At 37.4% G+C, this 20,917-nt stretch overlaps 1 protein-coding gene across 1 annotated transcript in view; it reads right to left on the bottom strand.

Annotated features, from left to right (window-relative positions):
* Window positions 1–2,205: 2,205 nt before the first annotated feature.
* The window catches only part of LOC114053898 (dystrobrevin alpha-like), a 339,518-nt gene continuing 320,806 nt past the window's right edge, over window positions 2,206–20,917 (bottom strand). Inside the window, 4 exon segments of the mRNA XM_027877016.1 lie at window positions 2,206–4,799; window positions 4,802–4,889; window positions 17,018–17,150; window positions 18,881–19,049. Of these exon segments, the coding sequence (XP_027732817.1) occupies window positions 4,753–4,799; window positions 4,802–4,889; window positions 17,018–17,150; window positions 18,881–19,049 (437 nt within the window). The 3' untranslated portion in view covers window positions 2,206–4,752.

The raw sequence follows: 20,917 nt of genomic DNA, 5'->3' as shown, positions 1-20,917 counted from the left end.
ACTGTCCATGGGATAGAGGTAGCAGTTATGGTCAGAGGTTGCTACTATGTTCCCTCACCTCATCTGGAAGGCATTTATGTTAGGAAGGAAGCATAGTTGCGAACTACAGGGATTGAAAATAATCATGATTTCAAAGGAAAAGGGAAAGGGCCTATATGTACAAAAATATAGCAGCTCTTTTCTGGGGGCAAAGAATTGGACATTGAAGGGATGCCTATCCATTAGGGAATGGTTGAATAAGTTACTGTATATGATTGTGATGGAATGCTATTGTTATTAAAAATGACAAGAGAGGATGGTTTCAGAAAAACCTGGGAAGACCTATATGAATTGATGCAAAATGAAGTGAGTGGAAAGAACCAAGAGAACATTATGCATAGAAATAGCAATATTGTAATAATGATCAACCGTGAAAGATTTAGCTACTCTGATTAAACAATGATCCAAGACAATTCTGAAAGATTCACGGTGAAAAGTGCCATCTACCTGCAGAGAGAAAATTGATGAACTGAGCACAAATTGAAGTATATTTTTTCCAGTTTTTTTCTTGCTTTTTAATTTTTTTTTTGCAACATGGCTAATACGGGAAATATATTTTGCATGATTTCACATGATTAACTGCTATCATATTGCTTGCCTTCTCAAAGGGTGGGGGGGCTGTAGACAGGGAGAGAATTTGGAGCTCAAAATTTAAAAAAAGAATGTTAAAAAATAAATAAATAATAATTTTGTAAAAAAGAAAAAAGAATCATGCTGATCAGTCTGTAACCACCTTTCCTCTTCATTTCATACTGGTAGGATTTCATTGTCAGAACTTCCCTTTCTCCTTCACTCCACTTCCCGCGCTCCCCATATACTGTGCCCATTTTCTTTCAGCATTCTCTTGACCTCTGTTGACCATGAGGCTTTAGGTGAGTAAGGCATCTTTTCAACCCCAAAAGCTGGAGACCTCTGAGGGAGCAAAAGAGAAAGGTAGCTTGTCCACATTTACTATAAATAATGGAACTTAGGCCACCAAAGTCCAGAGTTAGAGGTCCTGAGTTCAAATCACTCCGATGCTCACTATCTGTATCTTAGGCATCTCAACACTCCCTAGGCTCGTTTCTTTATCTTCAAAATGAGAGAATTGTACTGTATGCCTTCTAAGGTCCCTTTTAACTCTATATCTGTGATCTTGGACTCTGGGCTCTAACCATTAGGATATCCTCTCCCTTTATGTTTAGACTAACTTTGTAGTGACTTTAGGGGGGGAAAATTCATCAAGGCAAATGAAGAAAAAGACCACATGAGGTAGTATTTTTAAAAACCTTTTTTTAATGAAGAAATAATTCCATTCCAAAATATAGACACACAATTAAATAGTTTAATCACTTCAAAATATAACATGTCCCCAGTAGGTTCCAACACACACACAAAACAATACTTAACAGCAATACAAAAAAAGTCCATACAATAGTAGTTTTGTTACAATATCAATGAATATTGTGAAATCTTTAGTGTCTCTGTATCCTTTGTTTCAAATGGCGTCAAATTACAGTAGTCTTAATTAAAAAGTCTTACAGTTAGTAGCCTCAAGATGTAACTCTTTATATATCTATATATATGTATATATATATATATATATACACACATATATATATATATGTGTGTGTATGTATAATTTATTTTTTGGTTCAAAAGTAAAAATGCCTTTTCTGCTGAGGACACAGTGGAGTTGCTGTTTGTGGCTCCTTGCGCTGAATTGAACCAAGGTGATCCTAGCAACCTGAGGTTGCATTATTTACAAGATCTATCTACAGTTAACAGCCAAGAACTCATAACGGGTGGATAAAGATGATCAAAATAAAGGCAGACACCTGTGCTAAATTAAGATGCAACAGTTTGGCTCATGCATATAAGAAAATACATATCACAACAAAGGCCACACTCCTTCAATGCAATTCCATTCACAGGCCTACATACAGATGAACCTCCACCGCCTTGTGGCAGATCATTCAAGAGACCCCTCTTCACCTTTCTCTTTGAACATCCTTTTGGACCATCTGCACCAGTTTCCTCCAACCCCCACCCTGACCAACTGCGACAGTACTCTGGATCCTGATCAGCCTATCCCTCTCATGACCCAAGTGCCATGTCTTGGGGGTTTGGCCATGTGTATTCACTGTGCCCTAAAATGCTATCATTGCTATGGGCCATGAGTGTGTAATTCTTTGTTGAACGAACAAGAAACAACCAACCACAAGATATAATTGTATCAAATGGACAGACGAAGACCTGCTGGGCTTTGCATTAAGAAAATACTTAAAATGTAAACCTGGAGAGCCAAAAACCAAAACAAAACAAAAATGGCCACCTCTTTTCAACTGTAGGATTTGGGTGTCTCGATCTGATCTGCACTGATATGGAGCTGAGAGAAACATCAGGTGGCTGGCTATTCTGAAATAGATCACTGAAAATGACCCCCAAGGAAGGCATTGCAGTGGCTTGATTCTATTGCATCTTCCCGATGAAGGGTGGGTGTACCCCAATTCCTCTGCCCAAGGGAGAGCCTCATGGTATGTTCCTATAATGCCTTAAACTGTAAACTAGCTCTTCAATGTGAAAAAAAAATGATGACATGTTTTGGCAGCTCAGTTAGCTGCTGAAGGTCCCTAGGGATGCAAGATTGGCCATGTGGGACTCTGTGTTCAGAAACTTCTTGGCTGCAATTCAAAACTGAGAGTGATTTCGGCTTGAGCATGAGGCACCAGTGGTTGCTCTTCCTGACTGATGGGGGCACGGAGGGCTATGCTGTCACTGGGTATGGCCTGCCTTTAGGGGAGGCTGGCAGATGCCACCCAAACAGCAAGCATTTATTAAGTGCCTACTATGTGCCAGGCACTGTGCTGTGGGGCTATCAAGACCAAGAATAAAATAATCCCTCCTCTCAAAGATCTGACATTCTAAGGGTCATATAAATGATTTGTGGAGGGGAAAAGAAAAAAACACACCCAATGAGGAAGAAACCCAGGCACTGTTCCAATGCTGACTGGGGTGCCAGTGATATTTGGTCTATGCTCACCCTAGCACAGGGTTCCCTATGAAGAACTTCAGACAAGCATGGCCTCTGATTTCTTTTTAATTACATAAGGATAACCCTGAGGCAGGCTACTTCAGACCAATTGCACAGGGATGAATGTCTTCTAGCCCTCTGGAAATTGAGCTGAAAAAATATCTGACCAGACATGTGCTGTATGTTAGATAGCCTTTCCCTGTGGCCATATGTGGGCAGGGCCTAAGGCTTTGGGAGCCTAAGATGCAACACATAGTTACTGAACCTGGGTCTCAGTAATCTAAGAGCAAGTGACGAACTGAGAAATCTTTTCAGCATTCTTAGGATGTCCCCAAATTGATTCTCCCCCCCCCCAAAATTTTACTTATGTCGTTCCATCATTTCTTTTCTAAAGTTCCAGGAAAGAAAGGAAATGACCAGAATACCTCCTACTTTTAAGGCAACAAATCCAAAATGTTCATTTAAAAAATAATAATAACTCTGAAAGACCCAAAGAACATTTCTCCCTTCCATCTACCCAATGGAGTGCCACAAAGAGCCCACCCCAGCTTCTTTCCTTCTCCTTCCCACAATCCCCACTGCATCCTAAATTCCCTTTCTGTTGCACGCTGAATGCGCCAGTCTCCTTTTGCACTGCCATAGCCTGTGTTGAGCATACCTGGTGGCCTACTAAGGAAAAAAACAAAAAACAAGCCAACACCCCCCCCCCCGAAAAAAACCCCACAACAATCATTCAGAAAAAAAAGAAAAGGAGAGGCATCACTAACAAGCACATTTTAAGCCTGTACCTTTAAAGCTGAAGGCCTCCAAACAACCTGATAGGGAACAGATGAGACTTGAGTAGGGAGAGGTGTTGAAGACATGCTTCTGAAAGCCCAAACAACAATGAAACGAGAGCATGGAAGAGCATAGGGGACTTTAGTCGGTTTGGGGAATCTTATGGCACCTGTGGTTTATAAACAGCTTTAGTAACGAGTATTTCAAAACATAGTTCACAGTTTTAAGAAGATCTGTGCTGATTTAAAAACTAGATTCTATATAATTCGAATGTTGCCTTTTTTGTATATGATATCTATTTGGAAAAAAATATTTACACTAAATTCTATGGCTGATTTATTAGCGTATCTTGAAAGAAAACAACCTCAAGTTATACATTAGCCTAGAGAATAGGGCTATACTGCTGCATTTGGTACAGGTCATCTTTTTCTTTTCTTTTTTTTTCCCAACAGAGACTTGCAATCAAGTTACAGACTTCTTGGCTTCTGGATTCCAAGCAGGCGCTGCAGCCAGGAACAGAATCCTTTACGGCTAACGAATAACTCCAAGAGGTTGCTTTTTACAATTGCTTGTGGAAAAAAAATTGTACAGTGTATAGTAAATTGTTCTACTAAAATCTCAAAGTATTCAGAAATCAAACTCCTAGCTATAAACAGTATTAATATCATCATTGTAAACTGAACAGGTTCAACATCATGTGCAAAGGTTTAAAATGTTTTGTTAATACTGCCACTGCTGTTAACAGCAGCATTGTGTTTTAGCCTGGGTTCGTCATCAGGGATGAGCCATGTGACAGAAGATGCAGCTGATTAAGTTAACTTTAAACAAAAGTCTTTTTTTTTTTTTTGTCTCAAAACACACACCTACAAACTACGATTCTTAGAACAAAGGTTAGCAGTGCTACATTCAGCAGGCAGACAATGTCAGGGGCTGGGGTTTCTCGTCAGGAGCTGCCCTACATGTTGGTTGCCAGGGTGCTGTCCTCCTCCTCGGTCTGGAGGTAGCTCTCATCGTCATCTGTTTTCACATAACTGTCATCATCTGTCTGACTGTAGCTTGCCTAAGGAAAAGATAACGTATAATTTTTTTTATGGAACATTTTTTTTTCCTGAATTAGGACTAATGTTTTCCTTCTTCCCTGCAAAAATCAGTACCCTACAGGTACTAATTCCCCTTTTCTTTATAGCAAGACAATAGACTATTTTCTAGCCCTTTCTATGTTGAAAGAAAATCCTAAGAATCTTAGTGATTGAAGTTTTATCTTTATGAGTCCCTAAAGGCAAAGTGGAAAATATGTTTAAAAAAAAAAAAAAGCTAGAACACAGGCAACATTAATGTTGTCTTTCACCTAGAAAGTTGATTTGGCTTGTATCACTAAGGCTCAGTTTTCACTTGTTTTCTCAGTTATGGTGACTCTTCTAATTGTACTTTCTTGCCCTAGTCCCTCTTGTGACTTTAGGACATGGCAGACTGTGACGGTGGTGGAAGTTGTAACTAAACACTACAGACATAAATTGAAAACCTGGGTCTCATTAACTAGGCACTTAAACCAATTGAGTTAACAGGCCATGGTAACAGCAAATATGACTTCTACTGAAAATCTTAAAAAAAAAAAAAGGAATAGAAAGAAGAAAGAGAATTAAAGGCAGTTCTTTGAGGCCTGCTGACTTATTTCTTTAGGGCTTGGTCTGCTTTCTTTTATGGCTCAAGTGTGTGGACATAGGCTATGTTGTATTGTTTTCCCTAAACTAGAATTATATTTTGGAAAGAACAAATGTGTAGCTGGAAACATATTAAATCAAGGACATATATCATTTCTGACTCTGGATTTCCCTTGTGTTTGATGCTACCACAACTAATGATAGGTTTTGTGGTTTCTCTGTGCCATGTGTCCCTCAGAAGCTTGGGGGACATTTTACCCATATCCAGGCCATTGTTTACCCCTTCTCTTTGTTTTCCCTTATTTTCCATTCTACCCTGCCCTCCCCCATTCTGCCCACACTGGCCTCTGTTTCTCCAGACTTCATTATGTCCCAGGAATTTTTTCATCCAGCAAGATTACTTCATCATGACCCTCTGCCCTTGGGACCCCTCCCTCTGAATGGAAGGTGATGAGATGCTTCTAGAACCTCCATTTAAGGAGAAAAACCAAATTGCCAGTATCAAAAAATGATAAGGGTCAATGCCTTGAATGAAGATGAAATTAAAGCAATGAAGAGGAAATTAAATATAAGAATTATTAGGAGCTATTTTGCCCAAAATATGCCAGTAAAACCGACAATCTATGTGAAATATATGGATATTTACAAAAATATAAATTGCCCAGGTTCACAGAAGAGGAAATAGAATGCTTAAATAATCCTATCTTAGAAAAAGAAATTGAACAAGTCATAAACGAGCTCCATATGAAAAAAATCTCTAGGACCAGATGGATGTACAAGTGAATTCTACTAAACATTTAGGGAACAATTGATTCTAATTCTATATAAACTTTTTGAAGAAATAGGTAAAGAAAAAGTTCCACCAAATTCCATTTATGACCCAAATATAGTTTTCATACCTAAACCAGGAAGAACAAACACAGAGCAAGAAAACCATAGGCCAACTTTCCTAACAAATACTGATGCAAACATTTTAAATAAAACCCTAGCAAGGAGATTACAACAATATATCACAAAGATCATACATGTCCAGGGGGGATTTATACCAGGAATACAGGACTGGTTCAATATTAGGAAAACTATCAGCATAATTGACCATATCAATAACAAAAATATCAAAAATCACATGACTATTTTAATAGATGTAGAAAAAACTTTTGACAAAATACAACACCCATTGCTACTAAAACCACTAGAAAGCACAGGAATAAATGGTGCCTTCCTTAAAATGATAAATAGTATCCATCTAAAATGAAGAGCAAGCTTTATGTGTAATAGGGTTAATCTAGAAGCTTTTCCAATAAGATCAGGAGTAAATCAAGGTTATCTGTTATTACCACTATAATTCAATATTGTATTAGAAATGCAAGCTATGGCAATAAGAAAAAAAAAGAAATTGGAAGAATTAGAATAGGCAATGAGAAAACAAAACTATCACTCTTTGCAGATGATATAATAGAATACTTAGAAAACCCTAGGGAATCAACTAAAAAACTAGTTGAAACAATTAACAACTTTAGCACAATTGTAGGATATAAAATAAACCCACATAAATCATCAGCATATCTACATACTACCAACAAAACCCAGCAGGAAGAGATAGAAAGAGAAATTCCATTTAAAAGAACTGCAAATGATATAAAATACTTGGCAGTCTACCTGCAAGACAAACCCAGGGACCATATGAACACAATAACAAATCATTTCACACAAATAAAGACAGATCCAAATAACTGGAGAAATAGTAATCGTTTATGGGTAGGCTGAGCCAATATAATAAAAATGATGATTCTAACTAAATTAATTTACTTATTCAGTGCCATATCAATCAAACTACCAAAGCATTACTTTACATAGCTATAAAAAATAATCACAAAATTAGTCTGGAAGAATGAAAGGTCAAGACTATTAAGGGAATAAATAAAAAAATGTGAAGGAAGGTGGCCTAGCAGTACCAGAATTCAAACTATATTACAAAGTGGTAATCATGAAAACCATCTGGAACTGGCTTAAAAATAGGAGGGTCAATGAGTGGAATAGATTAGATACAAAGTACACAGTGGTAAATGACTATAGTAATCTAGTGTTTGATAAACCCAAGTGTTGAGGGCAAGAACTCACTATTTGACAAAAATTACTGGGAAAAACTGGAAAGCAGTTTGGCAGAAACTATACACAGACCAATATCTCATACCATATACCAAGGTAAGGTCAAAATGGGTATATGATTTATATATAAAGGGTGACATCATAAGTAAATTGGGGGAGCATGGAAAAATGTGCCTGTCAGGTCCACAGATACAGGAAGAGTTTATGACCAAACAAGAGATAAAAAGGATCACAGGAAGAAAAATGGATTATTTTGATTACATAAAATTAAAAAGGTTTTGTACCAACAAAACCAATGCAGCCAAAATTAGAAAGAAAGCAGGAAACTAGGATAACAAAATTTTACAGAAGTTTCTCTGATAAAGGCCTTATTACTCAAATATATAGGAAACTGAGCCAAATTTATAAAAATAAAAACCATTCCCCAATTGATAAATTAAAACAAAAATCTCTTCATTTTTCACTAAGCTACACTCCTCTGGACTTCTTCATCATACCCTCTGTGGTTATTGCCCTCTCCTCCCCTCCTTTCAGTGTTCTCTTATGTCTTGTCTTTCATCTATAAAATGTAAGCTCCTTATAGGCAGGGACTGTCTTTTGCCTTTATCTCTCGTGCTTACCACAATGCCTGGCACATAGTAGGTGCTTAATAAATATTTATCGACTATTACATAACAGAACTATATTGAACATAATAATTCAAGAAGCAGTACAATGTGGTGGCTAATATTAGCTAAATGACAATAGACAAGTCATTTAAACTTTCAGTATCCTAGAATAAGCTGTCATTTGGCCAGGACTGTAGGAACTGCCACCCTGTGAAATCATAGCTCTGGACAAAAATAAAATAATTTAACAAATTCAATTACACAAATTAAGCACCTACTATGCACAGAGCACTGTGCTAAGTGTGAGTGAGTGGTGGGGGATTAAGTTTAGATAAAATATAGTCTCTGTTCTCAAGAATCTTACAGCCTTAGAAGATGTGTCATAAACACAATAACTGTATTATATAGCATTATGTGAAAAGAACACTAGATACTGAAGTATGCTTACACATCAACAAGCATGAGGTAATATGATGTAGTAGGTAAAAAGCTGGCTAGTCTTCAAAAAAAAAAAACCAAAACCATCACCACCAAAAAACAAATTCATAATGTCTGAATCAGCTCAAACTAACTCTCAAGAGCTGATTGCTAAATTTTCAGTGTGCGCATTTACACCTCAAAAATCAGCAAATGTTACAAATCAAGGCTTTTATTTTTATTGATTGTCTAGACTTAATAAAGTGACAGATAAAATATTAATAATGCATATAAAATTTAAAAGTGTGTCTTGCATATAGGTTTCCTCTTGCAGACCTGGTTGTTAAACATTTATACCACCCTCCCCCCAATACATTCTAATTCCAGCTCTACCACTTATCAAATGACTTTGGACAAATCCCCAAGAATTATTAGCCTTTCCCATCTCATAGAATTGTTGTTAAGGACCCTGTGATTATATATACATATATATATATATATATGCATACACATACACGCATGTGTATGCATATATGTAAATAGATGTCTGCATGTATATATACACATATTGTGTGTATATATACATGTATGTGTATATGTGTATACATTCATATATTTAACAGTTGGCTCGTGAGAGCTGGTTGGAGCTGACTCAAATACACCATAGAATCTGTTTTTTCCCCCTTAATTTGAAAACAAACCAACTCTTTCCCTACTACAGCATGTTACTTCATGCTTGTTGACGCATAAACATACTTCAGGTGTTTCTGTGTATACTTAGATTGGAAGCTCCCTTCTGGCAAAAGGGTTCTCTTTTTCTTTCCTTGTTTCTCTGTCTATCTGATTCTGCCTGTCTGTCTATTTGGCATGGCCCACCATAGCTCCTGGGATTCTATTTTGATTCAATTGACAATCAATGTTTACATGGGAATTGAAAGGTAAATATCACGATCCTTTCTATAAAAGATCATGGTCTTTTGTGAATTAATTTCCATTTCTGCTACATAGAAAAGGTCTATAGGGTATCCCAAAAGTGTTAGTGTAGCTTTTAATAACAGAAAACTGCCCTAACACTTTTACTATATCGGTATCTCCACGGAAAGTTGAAAAGCTACCAGTTCCTTCTTTCACTTTTCCTACAATTGACTTTTAGGTGCTTAAGTGACTGAATTAAAAACATACTAGTTCATGCTTTATATATACACAAATGTGTATGTATATATATGTGTATGTGTATATATATATATATATACACACACACACATATACACATACACATATATACACACATATACATATATTGTGGGGAGGAGGGGATGGTTATTGGCTGGATACAGGATGCAGAGAACACACAAAGTCATTAAGACCACAGTTGTTAAACTTTCTATTGCTAAGTTTATATCAAAAGCTTTTTTAAAAATTGCATTTTAAAATCAAGTTTTGGGGCTGGCAGTTTCATTTTTAGATCCAGTTGACTTTAGGCCTCTGCTCTTCCATGGCCATGTCAAAAATCTTTTTTTCCCTTCTTTCTCCTGTGTGGCATTTTGTAGGCTGACCTTTTCTCCCAGCCCTTGGCTGCCAAAAAATGACACAATACAGAGCAAACATGATCAAACCACATCATACTTGCTCCTTCAGGACTAGACCCACTACATCTTTAACAGATGTTTTCAGTCAACTCCAGATCTTTTCTGCCTATGATGATAATGAATTTATGGAATATGGTGTTGTTCTGTCGTTTCAGTCATATCTGACTCTTTGTGACCCCAAGGTTTGCTGTTTCCTCTTCTAGCTCATTTTACAGATGAGGAAACTGAGGCAAATAAGGAGAAGTGACTTGCCCAGGGTCATACAGCTAGTAGGTATCTGAGACCGGATTTGAACTCAGGAAGACATCGTCCTGATTCCAGGTCCTGTGCTCTAAGCACTGTACCACTTAGCTGTCGAGTGTAAAGAGTCTCAAACCCTAGAAAGGTGAAAGAGACTGGAAAACAAGGCAGTATTCTCTCCCTCCAGAAACCCCTTCTCTCTTATAAAGTATATTTTACAGCGCAACCTTAGGAACTCTGCTTTACTCTGGTTCTGAGGCTCATAATCCTAACCTTGGGCCTTGGGACAATGAGCCAGAAGTATCTAAGGAGGAATATATTATTGGCTAATTTATATGGCTTTCAGAACTACATCTTGATTTTTTTTTCATTTTACAACCAGAGGCTGCAATGATTAGCCTTGCCAATTTAATGGAGGTAGACACCCTGGCAGAGCTGGCTGAAAGCTGAACAAGAGGCTTGAATCAATGCAGCTGGGCAAACAAAGAGGAACAGTTCTAAACTGGACGGTCGACACTGAAGGGTTCCAGCACGTTGAGTTAGTTAGCGTGGCCAGATGTGGAGACGTGCAGGGCCCTAGAGGTACAGGGTAACCCTTGGTGTGTCTAATCAGCTGCATGTTTCATGGCATCGAACACATAAGCTAGAGACATAGACTGACTCTGGGCTGACTCTGAGCCCCTGGGGCTAGGATGACATGAAGAGCATGCTGGGAGGCTGGCACATAAAAAGGACAGGGACAGGTGCTGTGGAGGGAGGCTCCTTCTGCTTCTTCCTTGACAACTACGGGGTCTAGGAATAGCCAGGAAAGGCTAAGATAAGTATAAGATCAAGGTCAAATGGATAAGCTGAAGAATTTCTCTTTATAAACTTTTATCCTTCTGATTTCTTTAATATAATATAGTTTTACTTGGAATTCTATCAGAGTATCTGTATGCTCACATAGGAGTATAGGTCATAGATTTAAAGATAAAAGGGATCTCTGAAGTCACTGAATCCAAACCCTTCATTTTACAGATGAGTTGGTGCAGGGGATAGAGCACAGGAATCAGAGTCAGGACGATCTGAGTTCAAAATGTGCCTCAGATACTTCCTGGCTGTGTTAACTCTTTGCAAGTCACTTAACCTCCTAGCTAGGTGATGTAGTGGATAAAGCACTTGGAATCAGGAAGACCCGAGTTCATATCTGGCCTCAGACATTTACTACCTGTGTGATCCTGGGTAAGTCACTAAATCTCTATCTGCCTCAGTTTCCTCATCTGCAAAACAAGGACAATAATAGCACCTATCTCCCAGGACTGGTATGACGATAAAATGAAATAAAATTCGTAAAGCACTTTGCAAACCCTAAGGTGCTACAAAAATGCTATTGTTATTAACTGCTCTCAGCCTCAGTTTCTTCATTTGTAAAATGGGTGATAATAATAATAATAATAGTACCTATCTACCAGGGTTGTTATGAAGATGAAATGAGATTTTTTAAAAGCACTTTAAAAACCTTAAAGAAATATAAAAGTGATAATATCATCATTATCATCATTATTAGTTGACCTCTCTCAGTCTCAGTTTCCTTATATGTAAATTTGAAATAATAATAATAACACCTACCTCACTGGGCTGTTGTGAGGATCAAATGAGTTAACATGTGTAGAGCCTTCTGCAAGCTGTAAAGTCTAAATTATGTAAATACTAGTTGTTATAAGGGAACTGAGGTCCACAGAGATAAAAGTGACTTGCCCAAAGTCACACAAGCATTAAGGGTTTTGGTTTGCATTTTTACCCAGGTCCTCTGACTTGAAATAAAGAGATCTTTGTACTGCGCCACGACATCCTTCATGAGACTTTTAAAAAATGCTTCAGATTGCTTTGTTGTGTAGAGGACTTCCAATGATGCTGAACACAACCACTGTGAGCCTTAGTTGGGGGGTTTCCCTCAGTGGTGGTGATGGAAAAAAATGGATGATCACTTTGGGGCAAAACTTCTGCTAAGAATTTCTAAAATTAAGCTTGTTCTATGACAATGGAAACATACAGTCCATCCTTGGCCCTGGAGATGAGGCTTTTCCTGCTAGGCTGTTGCTGCTCAGCTGTGTCTGACTCTTTGTGACCTTGTGGACTACATAGCATGTCAGCACTGTCCATGGGGTTTTCTTGGGAGTGATTTGCCATTTCCTTCTCCAGTGGATTAAGGCAAACAAAGGTTAAATGACTTGCCTGGGGTCACACAGCTAGTAAGTATCTGAGGCCACAGTTGAACTCAGGTCTTCTTGACTCCAGGACAAGCATTCTATCCACTGAGCCACCTAGGTGCCTCCAGCTAGTACCTGCCAAACCAAGGGCTTCACCTGCACAGCCTTCCCCAGCCTAGTAGAGCTAGTAGAGAGGGAAGCATGTTTAATTCTTTGACTATATCACAAAGTTGACGAAGACCTGTGCTTCTCTATTTTGTCTCTCTACAGTATGGCTTCTCAACCTAACTTTCTCAACCATGAGCTTTTGTTTTTGATGACTGCGTTTCAATGTGATTGCTTTCCTTTGTAATATTATATATTTTATGTATTTAAAAACATGATTCTGAGAAGGGTTCCACAAGCTTCACCACCAGACACGGACCAGAAGGGGTCCATGACACCAAAAAAGCTTAAGAACCCTCTAATCCATAGTTTTATAAAGGTTGGATTCCATTAGAGAAAGGTGAAGTGAGCAAGAAGATATTACTACATGGACTGGTGAGTGAGTGCCAAGAGCTGATCCTTGGAGCACTGTTAGCATATAGAAGGAATCCTGCCAAGTATCCTAATGAATCAGAGTAAAAAAATTCAGGTTCTGGAGATGCCGGCCAGCACACCGTACAATTGCTATGAAATACTCCATAAACAGCTACGATTGCTTGATGCCAGAAGGAAGGTATCTCATCACATGCAGACTTTAAAAAAGACAAAAAAACCACAAAGTGATTGTGAGTCTGAGTTCCAAGTGATCAGAATTCAGCGGTAAGTAGCCATATTTTCTCCTAAATAAAGAGGATACTTACTTGAGAGGAAAGTGATAGAAGGATATGCACTCAACCTTGCAAGCTGACCTGTGGGTGAAAAAGGATATAAAACAAGAGAGGTGACACACCAGGCCAGGGAGGCAGCCAAGCCGGTGAATTATTTGGATGAGAGCCAAGCACACAAAAAGAGTGGCAGTGGGAGGCTGGGGAAGGGGAGGAGAAGAGGGAAGGGTGGCTGGAGCATTCATATAATCAAACACCTGTACATTCACAGAAAATCATCTTAAATTCTTCCAGACACATTTCTTCTGGGGTTCTGACATTTTATTTCTGGCCGCCATTGCGGTATCTGGTCATAGAGAAGAAAGCAACGTGAAAACAGCTTATGGCTCAAAAGAGATTTCTTCATCTCAGAGAGAAGACTGTAAAACTCTGAGTATTTCCTCAATAAGTTTTACCCATCAGCATGATTCCTGATATGTTTTAAAAAAATCAGATCCAATGTTCTGTAGCAGAAGGGTGACCTCCGCCTAACTCGTGGAATGCCTGTAGTCACAGTTCTGGTGTTACCCAAAGCCAGAAATAACTGAGTTCCAAGAGGGAGGCCAAGCTGAGGAGCCTAGAAAAACATGAACCCAGGCATTGATAATTTTACTACATTCTCTGTGTACATGAAATAGAGCCAAATGAGAAACATGTGGGGATATCATCAGTCAAGATTCCCTGTGACTTTCTAATGGCTTGATTCCAAGCAAAGTGACATATCTCTTCCTTGCTGTGGAATGCAGTGAACAGCCTAGGGAAAAAAAATCTTCACTGATCTGGATTTTAGCAGCTTTATGCAGGTGTCTGTAGCATTTTATGTATTTATAAATATGTATAAATAAATATGATCGTATATTTACAAATGTTTGTATATTTATAAATAAATGTTTATATAAAACACATAACATATTTATATATAAATATTCATATAAATGTTTTATGTTCACATATGAAAATTCATATATAAATATATTTTATATATTTATTGCTCTATTGATCCATAGACAAGTATCTATATCTATAGAAAGAGAGAAAGAGAAAGAAAGAGGGGGGGAGGGGGGCAAAGGGAGAGAGAGAGAGAGAGAGAGAGAGATATTGATTCACAGTTTTTTAAACAACAGGGTTAACATGTTAGTTGTCTTTGAAAGCAGATGTTTCCTAAAGTGCTTTTGAGACCAAATTAATAAAGCCTAATGAAATGTCAGGACTTAAAGCCCTAAGGTAAAAAGATACAGAGATCACAGCAAAGATGGGGCCAAGATCTATGATTTTGGTATTCTCTTCTTGTAAAAGTACAATAGGATGATTTTAATTGCATTTTCTTTTATCAAATCATTGTCCAGAAGAATTATAGAGGTTGAGAAGCCATGCTTTCTTTTCTTTGGTTGGGGGGAAGGGAAGTATTTCCTTTTGCCCTGTAGTCCTCCAGGGAGAATGTTCCAAATTTTAACTTAACGTGTCATGTGAGAGTCAAATAAAAGGTCATTTTTTTCTTCTCTGGTGAACTTTGAAAGAAAGAAAGGAAGGAAGGAAGAAGGAAAAAAAGAGAGAAAAAAAAAAGAAAGAAAGAAAGGAAAGAGTACAGCAGACACCAAAATGCAGAGAAAGCTAGCCTGCATACTCAGGAGGTAATGTAGGTAGGTAGTATAATCTGATGGGGTCTACAAAAAGGCACAGACACACTATATGCACCAGAGGCCTTGAACCTCACTGAAAAGCATGAAATGCCTGTCCTGAGAAAAGAAAAAAACAGAAAGGGAAATAAACATGGGAAGACAGCTAAGGAATTAGGGAAAGACATCATTGTCAAAAATTTACATATTATTCTCTCTGAATTGGGATTTAGGGTTAGAAGGGATCTTAGAGGGTTAAAGGTCACTGGGTTGAAACTTTTCCTAAAATATGAATCCCCCAAATAACATTCCTGATAAGTGGTTACTCAAACTGAAGTTGTAGACTTCTAATTCATTCTCTCCTGAGGCAGCCCACTCTGGTTCTGGACAGCTGATTTTTTTTTTTTCATTTTCAGTCATTTTTTTAGTCATTTGGTCTTTTTTTTTTTATTTAAAAAAAATTGCACCTGTGATTTCATTGCTACAGAGAATTCCTGATGAGCCAGGTCCCTCTAATAATGACGACTGGTAACCATTGTGCAATTTAAAGACTTAGATATTTTCTTGGGTAACTGAGAGGTTAAAGGACTCTCCTAGGGTCACGAAGTCGGTATGTGCCAGAGGTGGGACCTTGAACCTACTTCTTCCTGACTCTGAGGCCAGTTCTCTATCCGTTAGCCCATACCGCTCCTTAGTTTCTTCATATAGTGAACCCAAATCCCTGATTCTACCACCCATTAGTTCTGATTTTTCCTTCTGGGGCTAAGCAGAATACATATAATCTTTTTCCCACATGAAAACCCTCCAGAAAGCTGGGATCCCAAGATGCCAGCAAGTCTTTTCTTTGCCAAGCTCAATGTTCTTAGTTCCTTCAAGTAATCAGTAAAATCAGATTTTTAGAAACTTTGCTGTCCTCTTCCCTCTTTCCCACCTGATGATCTATAAGAGGCATTAAGAGGGCAAATATGTTTCTAGTATCTCTGAAGGCTTGCCCTATCTATCTACTTTTATAACTGGATCTTAGAATTTTCCCAGAACTTCTCAGTGGAATATTATACTCTGTTATCTGTCTCACTCTCTTTCTTTCTTTCTTTTTTTTTTTTTGGAGGAAATCAAGGTTAGGTGACTTGCCCTGGGTCATACAGCTAGTAAGTGTCTAAGATCGATTTGAACTCAGGTTCTCCTGACTCTAGGACCAGTGCTCTATACACCTCCCCACCTAGCTGGCCCTGTCATCTGTCTTTAAAAGGAATCCATGAGTAGATTGTCTCCATTTTCCTTATAAGAGGAGGTACAAATAGTTTCAACTTACTTTTATTGCTTATCCTCATGTGATAACTAATACAGCTATTCAAATATAATTATTTAGATAACCGCAGCAGTTTTAAAGTATTTCAGGAAATAACATATCTTTTATTTCTCCTAAAAATCTGTTTCTAATAAATATGATGACATAATAATCTCATCATAATGCTATAAGACCCAGAGAGAGAAATGAAATTTCTGCTGAAGTTCAGTTTGGGTACAATAAAGGCAACATGTTTCTCCCAACCCGAGTAAGGCTTTTTCTGACATTCTAGATAGAGTTTCAAATAAAATATTTTTGAGTAATGTGTAGAATCAACTTGCATGATTAGCATTATTAGTACTTTAGTACCTGACTGCTGATATGTGTGTATATATATATATATAATATATAAAATAAATAAATAAAGAATATAATAATAATATAAATAAGTTATATATATATAATAATCTGATTTATACTAAATACTCTGAAAATACTAATCCCTAAGAAAGTGGGAATGAATGAATTTTCTTAGTTCATCAAAGGATCCCAGCTATGAAAACAGTTGAAATGCAGACTAATAGAGGGAGGTCTAAGGAACAGCATACATCTGACTTGTATACCTGGTAGGCTTCATCCTGCAGTTTCTGTTTAAGGTATTCCTCCATCTTGAGCTCATTTTCCAATTGACGGACAGAGTCATTTTCATAATTTTCATCCTCAGTCCTCACATAGGGGTCCCCATCTTCTGTAACCCTGAGAATACAACAATAAAATTAATTGGAGCAAATGGATCTTGGGCACAAAGAGAAATTGTCTGGAACTAAGGGAAAACGCAGATAAAAAATTCATAGCAGATGTGTTTTGAGAGGCAGCATGGTTTAATGAGAAGAGCATTTGGTTTGGAGTCAAAAGAAACCTGACTTCGTATCTTAACTCTGAAACTTAAGCTTTGTGATTTGAGGAAATCACTTAAACTTTTTGAGCATCAGTTTTTGCATCTGTAAAATGAAGACAATACAGTCATCCCTTCCACATTGCAGGGATGAGGGGCACTGTGACCCCACGATCTGGAAAATCTATGTAAAATTTTTTGGCCCTCCCTTTATATCAGAGAAGAAGTCTGAATTATGATGGTATTAAAAGATAAAATATGGTGATATTGTACAATACCATACACATATTTTATGCATTTCTGAGTTTCTAAGCTTTTTTCTGTGTTGTCTGCTGGCCTTTGCGTGTCATTTGCAGCTCCTACAAAACTCCCCCCAAATTCCCATTTAATACATTATGCTGCCCCGTGATGTATTAAAATGATGGGGAAAAGTTGTGATGTGGAAGGGATAACTTTAATATTCATACTATGTTGTAAGGATCCAGTGAAATAACATGCTAATGGCTCTATAAACTTCTAACATTATTATTTTTAGCAGTAATTTTTTCCTTAGTTCTATTCACTTCCATCTCTATGTTCCTTGGGGTTTTATATTCATTTCTAATAACTAATAAAAAAAGCATCCTCTAAAATAACATTTTCTTGTGCTCAAGATCCTGAAGGACAGTTTCTATTATACAGGGAAACACATGATTGAGGACATCCAGTAGACTTGGTATTTTAAACCTTAGGCTAAAATCTTAGAGAAAACCATAGGTAACTAGTAATATACCAATGTTTCATTATGCAAAATAAAACGAATGTTTCACAACACAGATTAACTCATTCCAAAGAATAAACACATGAAATAATGAATTACAAAGGAGAAAAACTTCTATAACAACTATATTTTGACCCTCTATTTTATATTCTGTTTACTACCATTTGAATTTTAAACAAAGGGCAATGATAATTTTAGGTTAATATTGTTCTTTTACAGAGGTGATATAGACAGTGGATAGAGAGGGCTAGGCTTTGATTCAAAAAGACTTGCCCTGGGTTCAAATTCCTCTCTGATGGGATGTATGACCCTAGGGAAGTCACTTAAACACTCTGTACTTCCAGCAACTTCCAAAGATTTATCAACTCTGTCGTAGATGGGTCAAGCTCTGTATTGGTGGAAAGCATTTCATGTTGTGAGTTCCCCAGGACAGATCCTTCACAGATGGTTTTTTAATGCATCAATCTTGATGAGTGCCAATGACTTCAAGAAGGCATCTGGTCCCTTTCTCCTTTGGTTCTTCAAATCAGCTAAGCTTCTTCTTTGGGAATCTACAGAACTTTCTCTGTTTGTTGCCCTTCTTAGAAATTCTCTATAGAGAATGATAGCAGACTCTGCCTTCTAGTAGGTCTTGCCTCCCAATTCTGCTGCATTTAAATGCTCCTCAGTTCTTTTTCTCCATAAGGGTCAGGCCATTGGTGCCATATCTTTTCCAAAATGAAGGAACACCTCTTCTACCTCCATACACCCTACATTTTCTCCAGCTACTCATAGTCTTTTATTTTATTTTGAGGTTTAGAGGAACACATACATAAAAGGGGAGATACTTACATATCACTGCGCATGGTGCCAGTAGCAGCTCCACTGTGAAGGTACCCAGGTTTTCTAGCATGGATTTGTGCAAGGAAAGCCTTTTCAGAAGTGGGTGATGGGACTAGGTCATCAAATTGGGTCCGCCCAAATTCAGAATCCACATTACTCTCTGTCTCACTCCCTACTTCTATCAGGTATAAGCAGAGATAACACAACAGAATTGTTAGCTTTGGTTTCTAGGAAATTCCTTTTACTACTAGCATTGCAAACAGTTTTATTTTTACCTAAATCCCTGAATAAATTTAAAAATCACAGGTTGCATGTAGAATTTTATTCTACACACTGAAAAAAGTGGGATCTTTTTGTCTGCTATAATTGATATGAATCAGAAATTTTTTTCCCCTGCCAAAAACATCCCATTGAATGTATTTTTTTTAAACTTTTCCCTGATATAATGTTATAATCCTGTAATTCTTTTTTTTTTATAATCCTGTAGTTCTTAACATTTTGGAACTGTAACATATATGATGCTAAAAATGCCATTTGCCAATGAAGTCATATCTTTTAGGACAAATTATTATAATTGGGTAAACTGATAATATTTGTCTGGAGAGGTGTTTTATTACCTCTCTGCAGATAGCAAAACGGTCAATTCTTAACAATTTATCTGGGCAGTAGTCCCATGTTATCATCCATGACGGCACAGAGGAAGTCTTTAATTATATACCTTCTTCCTATTTAGTGACTGGACAGCTAGGTGGCACTAGAGTGCATAGAGTACTGGACCTGGAGTCAGGAAGACTCATCTTCCCGAGTTCAAATCTGGCCTCAGACACTTACTAGCTCTGTGATCCTGAGCAAGTCACGTCACCCTGTTTGCCTCAGTTTCCTTATCTGTAAAATGAGCTGGAGAAAGAAATGGCAAACCATTCCAGGATCTTTGCTAAGAAAACCCCAAATGAGGTCACAAAAAGTCAGACAGGGCTGAATAACAATATAAATCAAGCAGTAGATAGAGTGCTGAGCCTAGAGTCAGGAAGACCTGAGTTCAATTCTAAGGCTTGAACACTTATAGCTGTGTGCCTCCAGGCAAGTCACTTAACCTCTGCCTTAGTTCTTCAGCTGCAGAAATGGGGATAAAAATAATACCTAATTCACAGGATTGTTGTGAGGATCAAATGAGATAATATTTGTAAAGTAATTACTTAGCAGAGTGCCTGACACATAGTAGGCAGATGATAACTCCTTGTTTCCTTCTTTCTTTGATAAGATTAGTTGATAACTGCATTGGTAAAGGGAGGTCCCTACATTGATAAAATCATAGATCCTTCACCTATTTGTTTCTGTCAGTGCACGAGATAACAAGTTAGAAAAAGAATGTTGACTTCAATCCAGTTCCCACCCCCATTTTATATTAGGCCTTTCAATATAATTTTGTGTGTCTGTGTTTTTAAATTAGGCATCAAAACATGAAGCCAGTTTATTTCTGGACTAGCTTCTTAATAAGAATAACAGATGGGAAAGACACAGAGGACCAGGATCTCTAGAAGTTCTAATGTTATTTAATTATTAAAATGTGGATTTTAATGCTAAATTTATAATAATAAAAATAAAGTTTCTGATAGTGTCCTTCCCACCTCCAAACTTTGGCATTTAAATATACATTATAATACAGGTGTCAGAATATCAATGAATTCTTCCTTTATAAATTAATTTTTCAGCAAAGAGGACAACAAAAGCAACTTATTGAAGAATCCGAAGCTATCATTAATGTGTCTAGAACAAGTAGGAAAAATTAGAAATACCAAGCTAAAATTGTTTATTTTTATGAAGTTGATATTCTTGACATAATTGAAAACATTTCATGTTAGATGAGTGAGGAAGAAAAAGAAAAGGAAGGAAATAGTGTGTTAATGTGGAAAGGGAGTTGAATTTGGAGACAGAGGACCTGAGTTTGAATCCTGACTCTACTCCTTATGGCCTGTATGACCTTGGACAAGTCACTTAAGCCCTCTGTGACTTAGTTTCCTTAATTTTATAATGAAGGGGTTAGAA

Source organism: Vombatus ursinus, unplaced genomic scaffold (genome assembly GCF_900497805.2).
Source record: "Vombatus ursinus unplaced genomic scaffold, bare-nosed wombat genome assembly UNPS02014812.1, whole genome shotgun sequence".
NCBI lineage: Eukaryota > Metazoa > Chordata > Mammalia > Diprotodontia > Vombatidae > Vombatus > Vombatus ursinus.
This window is presented reverse-complemented; position numbering and strand designations above follow the sequence as displayed.